The sequence below is a fragment of the Drosophila navojoa genome, chromosome 5 (genome assembly GCF_054131105.1).
Source record: "Drosophila navojoa isolate 15081-1374.11 chromosome 5, UAZ_NAV_1.0, whole genome shotgun sequence".
NCBI classification, from domain to species: Eukaryota; Metazoa; Arthropoda; class Insecta; order Diptera; family Drosophilidae; genus Drosophila; species Drosophila navojoa.
In genome coordinates this window covers 25,268,186-25,281,881 of record NC_142893.1, presented here as the reverse complement: position 1 = coordinate 25,281,881, position 13,696 = coordinate 25,268,186, and the positions used below count along the sequence as shown (strand labels likewise).

General features: G+C 38.7%; 1 protein-coding gene across 1 annotated transcript; it reads right to left on the bottom strand.

Moving 5' to 3' along the window:
- Nucleotides 1-8,579: 8,579 nt before the first annotated feature.
- Nucleotides 8,580-11,895, bottom strand: LOC108652917 (fatty acyl-CoA reductase wat). The gene is made up of 5 exons (XM_018103113.3): nucleotides 11,735-11,895; nucleotides 11,496-11,608; nucleotides 10,929-11,439; nucleotides 8,865-9,588; nucleotides 8,580-8,792 (listed from the first exon to the last, which is right to left on the bottom strand). The coding sequence occupies exons 1-5, from the start codon at nucleotides 11,808-11,810 to the stop codon at nucleotides 8,705-8,707; spliced, it is 1,512 nt and encodes a 503-aa protein (XP_017958602.2). The 5' UTR covers nucleotides 11,811-11,895; the 3' UTR covers nucleotides 8,580-8,704.
- Nucleotides 11,896-13,696: the final 1,801 nt, after the last annotated feature.

Here is a 13,696-nt window from a genome sequence, read left to right as displayed (position 1 = left end):
TACAGCTGAGCAGTTAACTTCCTGGTTTATAGAGCTGATATTGTGGTGTTGAAATATAATTGCAATAAATATACAGATTCTATTGCTGATATATACTCAATTACTTTATTGAAGGTGCCAGGTGGATTTTTCCCCATACAGTGGCCGAAAGGCGTGATGGGGGGATATATTTTTTAATATTGAAGAGCTTTCCTAAAAAAAATGACCAACTGAGATCTTTTGCAATGGACTTTGTTTATTAAAACTTTAACGATATTTTCAAAACAATTTGAAATGAATATTAAGATTAATACTTATGAATATTGATATTAATTTAAATACTTTTGTTTGTAACTTTGGAAACGCTTTAATGCGAGGCTCTGCCAATTGCCTGCGACGACTGGACGTTGTCTTAAAGCTCATGGATTAAACAAACAACTTACTCTTTCGTCCGGCGAACAAAGAAAGGGCCTTTACTCTGCACGGAGGCAAGTGTCCTTTGAAATATATTGGTTTCATGGGATAGCCACATTAAGTTCTCGTAGTGGCTGCTTGAACTTCATGTCCAGCATGACTACTTAATATGTGTGCTTTAATTTAATTACTCTCCACGTAATCTGTGTTGATGGAACTCCCTCTCCACTTCACTATTAAATTCATATACACAATTGTTCCATCCAATAGCAAGCTCTATGTACTTCATTCACGAACTTATGAGGCGCAAATAATCTGATTGTCTGATATATACATATGTATACATTATGGATAAACTCTTTAGGCCTACATGAAATGGTAAAGAATAATTGGGACTCAAGTTTTAGCAGAGTTGCTAGTGCTTGCTGTCTTCGTGTTTTCACACTTAAGCCATGTAAGCCATGTATCTATTAGGATAAGTCCGTTTGAAAAACTTTTAATGCCTGCCGAATCGATGATATCTAGAGTCCTTCGAGCAGACGAGCTTGGCAAATCTTCATCAACTGTTGCTGTGTACATCGTGGACCCAAATTTGTTGACCAAACTCGAATGAAGTGTTGACTCCCCTGTGCATAAACCAACAAGCGCCTAACACCTCCCAGACGCCCCCGCTTAAGCACCTTGCTTTACCTCTGGCCCTGCTTGTGGACAACATTTCCCACATCAGCATAGGAAGCCTTACATTTGAAAATGAGTCCTGCAAAATGGCAATCGAGTGTGACGGAAATTCACAGAATAATGCACAGCGTATCTCGGCATGTTTTGAGGGAACGACTATTTCAATCGCATGTTAAAGCAGGAATATTGGATTCTCAATTTTATAAAGAATCGCAAAAAAAAAAACAAGTAAGAAAACTCTAGTCGAGACTGCTCGACTAGGTGATACCCTGAACCCTTCAATCTGATATTTTACACTTCTTTTAGGCACACATACATATACTCTGTTAACTGCACAGTAAGCATTTTATTTGTTGAATAATTTAATTTCTAGACGTACGATCGCATTGAAACTTTCAGAACGTAAGCATAATGTTAAAATGTATGTACATTCCAAAGCAGGAGTTTCTAGTACTTGAAATACGCCTTTTACAAAGGTGAGGATGAGGGGGTGAATTTAGGGGTGGGGGGAAAATTATAAAAAAATTCGAAATTATATAAAATACACATAGGTCTACATTTAAAATTTGGAAACTCTAGCTCTGAAGGTGTAGAAGATATAATTCCATAACAAGCTTTCGATAAGGTTTTTAATCGATAGTAAAATATCGGGAGTTGTTATCGATTTTTAGTGATAAACTTGATATGCGCGTGATGCACACGGACCTAGGAAAAACAAGTAAGAACGTTGCAGTCGGGCGCTACCGACTGCGGAATACTCATTCACAGTCCGTATACATGATGCTATGTTTACAAAGGGGCATTTATTCTTATTTCAAATTTAATTTGGCTTTTGGTAATTTTTATCGATTAATCGATAATTATTATATTGTTCGTGCACTTTTTGAGTACAAATGTATGGTAATTTTCGTTAATAGCTTTCGGTCACACGCTTACATTACAAAAACGCGCTTTTTAGCATTCTAAGAATTGCGATGATTTCTGGATTTTCAGCTGTTATTGTAGTTTTGTCAGATGACGCTCTGTTATTAGCTTATTGTATTTTAGCTACTAGATTGTTTAGCAAAACGATAGCGTGGGTGATAGAGGCGTCGCAAGTCATGTTACAGCGGCGAAGGTTCAAAGCCCCTTCAATGTTGTGTGTTTTTTTCATACATATTTCGTTTTTTATAAAATAGATACTTATTTTATTCTTTTTTCTAATTGAACAATTTTATAAGTTTAAATTTGTTTCTTCTTAAATAGCCCTCATATATGTATGTACGCATTTATGCATGTATATGTATGTACATAAGTCTGCACGCATATGTAGCATCAAGCATTCCAGCGTTTCTTATGCACGCGCTTATTTGTATGTGTGTATGTGTGTACACATAAATGCATACTCTAGCGTTGAAATGAGACTGATTTGTTTTTGCTTTGTTCTTGAATTAATCATCCGCTACTCTGGCTCTTCTTTTCTTTAATGCGTCATAACAAAAATCTCATTTTTGGATTTCATTATACCCTGAACCCATTGAAAATGGGAAATCGGGGTATAATGGTTTTGTTAAAAGTATGTAACAGGCAGAAGGGGGCGTGGCAGACCCCACAAAGTATATATATTCTTGATCAGGGCGACGAGCTGAGTTGATTTAGCCCTGTCCGTCTGTCTGTCCGTCCGTTCGTCCGTCCGTCCGTCCGTCCGTATGTATGAACGCGTCGATTTCAGAAGATATAAGAGCTAGAGACTTCAACTTTTTTTAAAATGTGCGTATATATCACGCGCATATCGAGTTTATCACTAAAAAACGATAACTCATTCCGATACTTTTTTATCGATAAAAAACCTTATCGAAGATCACTTAAAAAATTATATCTGCTACATCTTTCAAGCTAGAGTCTCCAAATTTAAAATGTATATAAAGATGTATTTTATACAATTTCGCTTTTTGTTAAAATTTACCCCCCACCCCTAAATCCACCCCCTCACCCTCATCTTTGTAAAAGTCGTATATCAAATACTAGAGACTTGTGCTTCGGTATACATATACATTTTAACATTTTGATTACGTTCTGAAAGTTTCATTACGATCGTACGTCTAGAAATTAAATTATTCAACAAATAAGTTTTCATTATATTGCCAACACTGCAGCGCAACCAAAGCGCAATCGCCTGTATATGCGTGTGTTTGTTTGGATGTGTATGTGTGTGCGTGTGTTTGTTTGTATGCGTGTGTATGTGCGTGTATTTGTTTGTATGAGTGCGTGTGTGTGCTAATTATTATTGGAATATCAGTTGCTTGTAGGGGGTTCAGGGGATCTCGTAGTCGAGCAGTCTCGACTAGAGTTTTCTTACTTGTTTTAATTACAAGTGTTGATAGTAGGCCGTGGCGCTGTCGGCAAAGGCGCCGGTTAAGTTTGTTTTTGTTCTTGTGGCAAACATGACTTTGGTGCGAGTTCAAATCCCGCGGAAAACTCCTTTTTGTAAATTGCAAATTTTGTTATTTTAGCTTCTTTTATATTTTTTAAAAATTTAAATTTTATTTTTAAATTTTATAAAAATGTTTCCTTCCGTGTTATCAATGCCTATTAAGCCTATTTGTATATACATGTACATACATAGATAGCTCAAGCATATAAATGTCGCAATTTGATACTACAAATGCCGATTGCCACGCCCCTAGTGGCCGTAGACACCTCATTTTTGGCCAGTTCTTAGAAAGAGCTAACGGTAACGTAAATGCGAAATTTGAATGCTTACGCTCAAAAATGTGAAAACTACAGGGCCCCCAAAGAGGCGTGACAATTATTTTTGGGGCATCGATAGATGAGGTTACCAGTAACTCAACTATCCAAATTTGAAGCTTCTAGCTCTTAAACTGTAGGAGATATATTGTGGTTTGCCACGCCCCCTTTGGGCGGACATATATCCACTATAGCTTGTTGGACTTGGGAGGTCAACTCGCTTATATATACCAAATTTCAAGTCTCTAGCTTCAATAGCGGCGAAATGAACTGCGTTTATACGGACAGACGGACGGACAGCAAGACGGACATTGCACAAAAAACTTCAAGTCTCTAGCTCTTATATCTTCTGAGATCGACGCGTTGATACATACGGACGGACGGACGGACGGACGGACAGACGGACAGACAGACGGACAGGGCCAAATCAACTCAGCTCGTCGCCCTGATCAAGAATATATATACTATGTGGGGTCTGCCACGCCTCCTTTTGCCTGTTACATACATTTAACAAAACCATTATACCCTGATTTCCCATTTTCAATGGGTTCAGGGTATAAAAAAAAAAAATATATATATATATATATATATATATATATATATATATATATATTTTTTTTTTTTTTTTTTTTTCCATTTTCAATGGGCTCAGGGTATACAAAAAAAAAATTATTTCTTAATAACATATAACGGAGTACAATTATCTTACGCGATGTATATATATCCATAATTTGTGAAGAGAACAAAGTTGAACTTTCCTTGAAATATTTGTAATTTCAGAATTTATATTGATAATGCCTAGGCCTATACGAAGTTTTCCCCCAGGCGGCCACACATTTAATATGCGTGGCTATCAGATTATCAAGCTCTGGAAATCGGGGAAAATGGAAGCAAATGGATGCCCGCCGAGGGATAACTTTCAAGTAGCCCGAAGTGATTTATTGCGCTGCAAGGGAGCTGCTCGCAGCTGGCGTCCAGGCAAGGCGGGCAGCATAGGAAGAGCCATAACTAACATTTAGTGCTGCATAAAACGACAATCTTGGCCGCTAAGCGGACTGGTTATCCTTTTCGGACCGCAGAGGGGGTCAGGTTCGAGGCCGTAGCATTCCTAATTCCTCATCTGCGCGCTCAAAGGAAAATGAGTTCGAGCTGAAGCGACGGACAGATACTTATCCTGTTGCCATTTGCTACATATTTGCTTGCCACGCAACCCAGAGGAGTTTCCATTTGTGTCTTGTTTAATTTAGCCCTGGCCTAGCAAGCCATCCTCCCCCAACCCCACCCACTTACGAACAGCGCGATGCTCCGATGCTATTGTGCTCCGTATTCTTTTGGTCGCTTTGATTATGTTTTTGCTTTGCTGTGCGTCTGCTTTGCTACTTGCCGCTACTCGTAAACTGAGACCAATTGACAGCTCGGAGGCACTGGGCAAGGCATGTGGCAGGCACGCGGCCATTGGGCTCGTTGCACGCGCTTATTGCGATACGGCCAACTAAAAGTAGAGCCAAAAAGGGATGTCATTCTGGCCGCTTTATGCCGGCCTTATGGCGGCTTAGCTTGTGGATGATTAAAATTGGTTTTATTTTAGTTTCAGCTTATCTTGTTGGGACTGTTATGGCATTGACATCTATGAAAACATCTCGCAGTTGACATGACTAATATAGGTTTATTGTGAGCCTGATTTGATGTTGACTGGTAAATTATTATTTCGTAAATTTCCATTTTGCTACGAAATCGTTTTCGGTTTGTATTTTTGGGTTATTGGAATATTTATTAGCTGAGGAAATAATTTCGTTAAATGTTCGCAAAGAACTTTTCACTTAGTGAATGGTTATAAAATCGTTTAATGTTTAAATTAAACAAGTGCGAAGGCTTTAGTCGAGACTGCTCGACTAGGAGATACCCTAAACCCTCCATCTGATATTCCAATTGTTTTGCACTTTTTTTATGCATACATACATACACATGCATTCACACAAACGCATAAGCCCGTACTGTGCTAACTGCACAGTAAGCAGCGACTGCGCTTGGGCTGCGCTGCAGTGTTGGCAATATAATGAAAATTTATTTTTTGAATTTTATTTCTAGACGTACAACATAAATAAAACTTTCAGAACGTAATCAATTAAAATGTATGTGTATACCGAAGTACAAGTCTCTAGTATTTGATATACGACTTTTACAAAGATGATGGTGAGGGGCTGGATTTAGGGGTGGGGGGTAAATTTTAACAAAAAGCGAAATTGTATAAAATACATCTTTATATACATTTTAAATTTGGAAACTCTAGCTCTAGCAGATATAATTTTTTAAGTGTTCTTCTATAAGGTTTTTTATCGATTAAAAAGTATCGGAATGAGTTATCGTTTTTTAGTGATAAACTCGATATGCGCGTGATATATACGGACATTTTAAAAAAAAGCTCTAGCTCTTATATCTTCTGAAATCGATGCGTTCATACATACGGACGGACGGACGGACAGACAGACGGACAGGGCCGAATCGACTCAGCTTGTCGCCCTGATCAAGAATATATATACTTTGTGGGGTCTGCCACGCCTCCTTCTGCCTGTTACATGCTTTTAACAAAACCATTATACCCTGATTTCCCATTTTCAATGGGTTCAGGGTATTAAAATTATGTAACGGACAAAAGAAATCCTCACAAACCCCATAAAGTATATATATTCTCGATCAGGACGAAGAACTCTGTCTGTCGGTTCATATGAACACCTAAATCCCAGAAGTTATAGAAAACAGAGATCTGAAATTTTGCATGCATACTCGTGTATACCATACCACTGACCATATGCAGTACGAGTTTGCTTTATTTTTTCGATAAATCATCCGACAACTTTTTTATCGAGAATAATTGAAAAATTGATTTTATTTTTTCAGCCTTATTTGTCCGCTTACTGCGCAGTTAGCAGAGCTCGTTTTTATACTGCATGCGTATGTATGTATATGTGCATAAAGGAAGTATAGAATGATTAGAATATCAGATTGGATGGTTCAAAGTCTCTCCTCGACTGAGCAGTCTCGACTAGAGCCTTCTTACTTGTTTTGTATGTGTTTTATGTCGTAGTTATTTAGTGTTATAAGGGGTTCTTTGGCTGCGTTTTTTGCCGCGGTGTCTCTGATTTCGGCAGGCGAGGGTGGAGATTGAGTGGGTTTGGGATCCGTCTGTGAATATGTATGTGCATCTGTTGGTTTCAGGTATGAACATATGAATGTACGAAGATCGTATACATGCCTCCGACGCACCCAGCAACTAGCTGGTAGTGCGCTTTGAAAAGATAAGGGTCACATGTACGGACATGAACGGACAAATGAAGACCAACCTTGAAACCCCAGAGTCAGATTACGAAGGAAACGAGCGCTGAGCCTTACAAACTCAGCGATAGGATAAGAATAGCTAATAGACCAACGCGGAGTCTTACACACTCAGCGATAAGATAAGAATATGTAATAGCCCAATGCTGAGCCTTACACACTCAGCAATTAGATTTAAGGGTTGAAAATATGCATGAGTTTGAGTATATAAACCCAGGCTTAGAATAATAAAGATCAATACAAAACTAAACACCATCAAAGTCAAGTGTATTCGTTCAGTTGGTGTCTTCAGCTTTCTTTGAGTTAAATGTGCTTGTGCTCCAGAGTGGTGTGGTTTGGGGGCGTGGGGCTATAGGTTGAAAGGGTAGGTTGTGTATTTTGCAGTATTGTATTATGCGTTCCATTGTAGAGCTGTTTTTAAGTCGTTTTGGTGGTCGGTATGTTTTAAGGATTCTACTGACGGGTGAGCTATCTGGCATGATCAGGGATTTGGATGGTTGGCCGTTAGGAGTTCTCTTCTGTCTTCTAATGTTTCAGTGTATGCTTCGTGGAGGATATTTTGTGTGGGAGTTGCTCTAAATGCTTTGAGAGTGATTCTAAGGACTGTGTTAATTGCGGATTTGATGGGGCGTGAGACTGATTTTTGTCAGTTTCCGTATATTGCTTTGGTCTACTTTTGCGACCAGAATTGATTTGGTCTTATGGTTTTATGTCTATGAGTGTGAATGTATTGAAATTTAATTTTGTGCTTGAAAGGCATTTAATTATGTTGATTGCTTGTTGGAGACTGTATTTGAGCTGTTCTGTCTAGGGTTTCCACCTTTATTTGTTGTTGAAGTGAAGGCTAAGTATTTTATTGATGTCTCGTATTAATTTGTATTTGTCCTGTGGTTAGGATGCAGTTGCAGTTGTGTTTTCTGCAAACATGCATGTGCTTGCATTTTGTGGAGGAGAGCATGGCACCTGAGTGGGGACTAGGTTTATGTTTACGTTTTTTCTGTTTTTAAGTTTTAAAATGAGGTTAAAGTCGTCCGCGTATGCACTTAGGTAAGTGTTTGGGTGTTGGGTGAGCTTTTCGGTGAGTTTGTTGTAGGCCATTACAAATAGGACAACCGATAGCGGCGATCCTTAAGGGATGCCGTTAGCGATGGGGTGGAAGGAAGAGAAGGCGTTGTTGATGCGTACTGTTGTTTTACGGTTGGTCATGAAGTTTCCTATGTAATTGAGTATTTTTGGTCCAGTTTTCCATTCTGTAATATGGTCAAGTATTGCGATACTATTATTTTATCGCTTCCGTGTTATTTTCTATTATTCATTGGAATTTCATATATAGAGTGGCTGTCGCCATTTGAATGACATGATATATTTTGTTGTTGGCGACCGTGCTTCAATGACTCTACAGCGACAATTGCATGTCTGTAGAATATCATAAAGAAAATAATAATGGCTTTTACTTGTTCAATGCATCGTATTATTACGAGTAAATAGAGGAGGAATGTATTTTCATTTGCTCATCAACACACCGATTCCTGATTGAAATCGGTATCAATGAGATATGGCTATAACTAAAATCTTATGGTAATAGGCGAAGAAGCCATCCGACACTCACAATCGCAATGCAAATCAAACTGAATTGCAGCAGTCGATGGAGTATGAGAAAGCTGAAAAGCAAATTCAATGTGTTTATCAACTAATTCATACCAATATGAATTTTGATGTAAGGCTAAGCTTACCGTTTCATTTTCTGAAGACTGCGCTTCAATGTCTTTTCAGTTATTGGCACCGCGGAAAGATAGATGCACATGCCGAAGAAAGCTTGTTGCAAATACTTTTCCCAGTTCAGACTGTTTAAGTTGAAGTCGAAGAGCTGCTGATCCACTGGAGACATGCACTGCCACAATCGATCCACATTTGGAGTCTCGAAGGTCCAGCTTTCGAGCAGAAAGCTCTGCAGCACATCGATATTCTTGTGGATCTTGTCGTATATGCGAATCATCCTAGGCTTCTGTCCGCGCACTCGCAGAGCTAAGTCAATCAAGTAGCCGGGAATCAGGTGGTAAAATATGGTGGCCAGCTTGTATAGCCAAACTATTTTGGTGGTGTGTAGGAATGGGTACCAAATGCACTGTGGCAAAAGACAATCTGTTCGCTCATTCTCCGCGGCTCTCATGAAGTACTCATGCCTAATGGAGTTCTCCCCGGTAGGCACGTAGTTGTAGATGGTAGGCGTGGCTGGCACAGCGGAGTTTTTTCTACGCTGCTCTGCGTCCTCTGCTGTCTTCCAAGCGGCGGCCAGGGCAAGATTGCTACAGCCATCCACGGGCACAAAGTTCGACGGAGCCTGCTTATTGACTGGTGCGACCCGCAAAACCCCAATGGCAACACCATAGAGCAACGCGATGGGCCCGTACAAGTTGTCTATCCATCCGGTGACAGGCTCTTTATGACTAGCGACAACTGAGAAAGAAGAACAAAGTGATGAATAGAAAGAAGGCGGCTGGAAGATACAATGAACTAAAATATATATACTATGCATACACATATATATACGCAGAGTATAAGTAAATGTATCCAAACATGTTAAGGAATATCAGCTCTGTCATAGACATTAATAGATTAATATAGCAAGCTATAAGCTGAACTCTCTATTTATTGGCTTCAGGGTATGAAATGCGAATAGTTTTTAATCAATTTAGAAGAAGTGCGCATTCAATATAATTTGTAAACAGCTGTAAACAGTATGTAAATGAAATTAATTTGCGCACGAGCAAAGCAGCAAGTACGAGACAAAGGCAGGAATGCAAATGATTCGACGGTCAATTGTCTATTCCATTTCCGGTATCCATTGAAAAGGGAATGTATGGAAAAATAGTGTTGATAATGTGTACATAACAGCAGGGTTTGTCATGGTGAGTGAGGGTATCTACTCGAGGTATAATCAGAAGAAGATTTATGAAAGGTATGTACGTCTGGTAAGTAACACATAAGCTTAAGAGGAAATCGTGTGTTCGCTTGGAAAACCACATTACGATCAAAATCCCTGACAAATCTTTTTTCAAATAAATTCAATTTCGATTCGAAAATTGGTTCAATTGGTTCCCATTGAAAATGGGAAATCAAGGTATAATGGTTTTGTGTAAAAGTATGTAACGGGCAGAAGGAATCATCGTAGACCCCACAAAGTATATATATTCTTAATGAGGACGATGAGCTGAGTCGATATAAACCTGTCCGTCTGTTCGTCCGCCCGTCTTTATGAGTGCGTCGATCTCAGAAGATACAAAAGCTAGAGAGCTAGAAATTTGGCCTGCATATTCGTGTATACCATACGCAGTACGAGCTTGCTTTATTTTTTCGATAACTCATCCGACAACTTTTTTATCGAGGATAATCGTAAAATTGATTTAGTTTTTTTCAGCCTCATTTGAACATTATTAGACCTGGAAGCTTCAGATTTACTGTGTTTATACATATGATGAATACAAACATTTTGTCATTTTATAGATACCACGCCACGCATTTCAAATATTAGAGACTTGTGCTTTGGAATATACATACATTTGAACATTATGATTACGTTCTGAAAGTTTCATTAAGATTGTACGTCTAGAAATTACATTATTCAACAAACAAATTCTCATAATATTGCCCACACTGTAGCGCAGCACAAGCACAGTCGCGGCTTACTGCGCAGTTAGCAGAGCACGTTTTTATACGTGCGTGCGGATGCATGTGTATGTATGTATATGTGCCGCGAATTACGGAACGAATCGAGTAGACTTTCGAGTGTTACTTACTAGCAGCTGGACGAAAGACGCACACCGGCAAATCTCCGGCTTCTGTTGCAATGAGTTGTTCCGCCAATGCCTTCGTGTAGGTGTACGTGTTGGGAAACCTATCTAGCAGTGTTGGAGCCATCCGATCAAACAGATCCGTGCTCAGCGTTTCTCTCAGTTGCAAAACCTGGCTAACATTGCACGAGAGATGCTCGGGATAAAAGCGATCCGTAATGTGATGAATTACGCAGTTGGAATACGCCGTAGAAATGTGTACGAATGCCACCAAACGGGGCATCTGCTTAGCCAGCTGAAGCATACAGCGAGTAGCTCTCGTATTGATGTCCAATGCCACGTGTAACGGCTCGACAAAACTCACCGTAGCCGCGCTGTGAACCACCAACTCCACCTGCTGCAAAAGCAGCTTCCTATCCACTGCTCTAATGCCTAGATCAGGCTCCGCACAGTCTCCGTTAATACCAATAACACGATCCAAGGCATCAGGCTTAGCTTTGAGCAGCACTTCAAAGAGCTACGGAGTACGGCGTAAATAGATAACTCTCTGCGTAGATAACTCCTGATACTCACTGGAACAGTTTTCCATTCGGCAATGCGCTCCTGTATGTTCTTGCCCCGCTTGGGTCTTATCAATGCGTAGATACGCTTCACCTCAGTCTCACGCAACAGCTTCTCAATGATCACTAGAATACATTAGAGTTCCAAAATTGCACAGACTATAAAGCGATTGGCATTATTTATTTAGATTTTCTTCTGATCATATCTTATTTCACAGAACTTTTTTTATTTATTAAAAATTCATCTTGTACCTCTTCCTAGGAATCCACTCGCACCGGTTAAGAAAATAATTTGGTCTTTATAGAAGTTTTTTATTTCAGATTCCATTTTCTGTTATATTGTAAGCACTCTCACATGGACAACGCGATATTCGCACTAATCAATCAACTTCGTAATGATTCGTTTTTACAAATGCCTTTATAGACTTAGGGCCAGAAAACTATTCTTTGACCTTCTAACACGAATTCATTAATATTAATGCAGCGAGTGGAATCAACTATTCAAAAACTTTGAAAAAACTTTAATTAATATTAGCTTTAGTTACACTTAATCAATTCAAAATACAAATACCTAAGCCTCACGGTGCGCTCATTGCTTTACAGTGAAAACTTTGAATACAATTAACTTACAAATTTGCCGAATTCAACATTTCGGAAGGAAAGACTGGTAAACAAGGCCACATCGTCTTTATTTCCTTATTTAATTCTGTACAACATACGAATTTTAATGAATTTCGGCCCCAATCAAAATTGGATGAAAATAATGTATATTACATCGCTCTTACTCTCGGTACTTCCCGTTTCGGATTTGAATACATTTAAATATGTGTATTTCCCAAATAATTCTCTGATAGAAAAATATTTACAATTAATAAATAAATATTTATAGAATCGTAATGCTTGCAATGAATCATCTTAATTGTTACAATATTAATTTGAAATCGAATACAACGCAAATGACTTTACATTGGTGGCCGACAAAGAAAAGGGTCAGCGATAAATTCAATGGACTCAAAGAACCATCGTACTGGGAAATATTGCGAGCCACTCAACCAAATGGATGTATGCTAAGCTTTTTAAGCGGTGGGGAGTGCAACTTTATCGATAAATGCGACAGGTTTACAGAGACTCCAGCTGAAGTACCTAATGTTCCGTTAACATGCTTTTCGATTAATAATAAAAGCAGATTTCACTTTATTGGGTAAAAGCCAAACAAAGTTGCTTTGACTTACGTTTAATTTCTCTGTCCTAAACTCATTAAAGTCATGGGAAATTAGGGTATGATAAAAATCAGAAGGCGGGGTGGCAGACACCTCAATAAAAGAAATATATATATAAACATATGTATATATGTATATATATATATATATATATATAAATGAATTGCCGCCAGTTTACTTGGGGCTTCAATGCCTGTCGTTATCCGTATTTCTTCTTTCTTGGTTATTATATTTTATATTGTTGCTTGTTCGTCAAGTGCCACCTCGATCAATCATAATTTTAAGCACAAAATACATGTAAAAGTATACATAAAAGCGATAATCGGACGGAGCCAAGGGTATTTCCAAGTCGCGCACCCCCTTGCGTTTCGTTACTAATTTTTTAGCAAATTCTCAGCTTCTATAAAAAAGCCCGCCGCTCACAGTTTTTTACTCAGTGGGTACCTGGTAATTGACAGCTGGGCAGGTGCACACTTAATAGGCTTAGAAGCTGCCTCTAAGTCGGATTAAATGCAAAGTGTGTTAATTTAATGACAGAAACAGAAACAACGCGAACAGGCGTCGCATGGGAGAGAATGTAGCTTGTAGCAGTCCTGCAGAGCACAAATTACTCACAATTTGTAGACCTCTGTCAAGCAAACAGGTAAATGACCACCGGACGGACAGAAAGTCAAAGTCAGTGAACATTAACCTAGGATAGCCCAATATTATTATATTCATTAGTTAGAAGTAATTCATAATATTTGATAAGATAATTAAATGAATTTTAGTATCCATTATTACATTAGATTAATAAATAATAAACGAGTGGCTTAAACAAAATATCTAATATTATCGGCAAGTTAGGAAACTGCAGTCTAAACTGCCCATGTACGAGCTCTGGTAATTGTTACGAAGCCTATTTGTTGTTATTTGTAATTCAGAGAGGCAGAGGGTTAATATGAAAGCTCAAGTCGCGACTACTCGTCTACGATATTCCCTGAGCCCTTCGAGA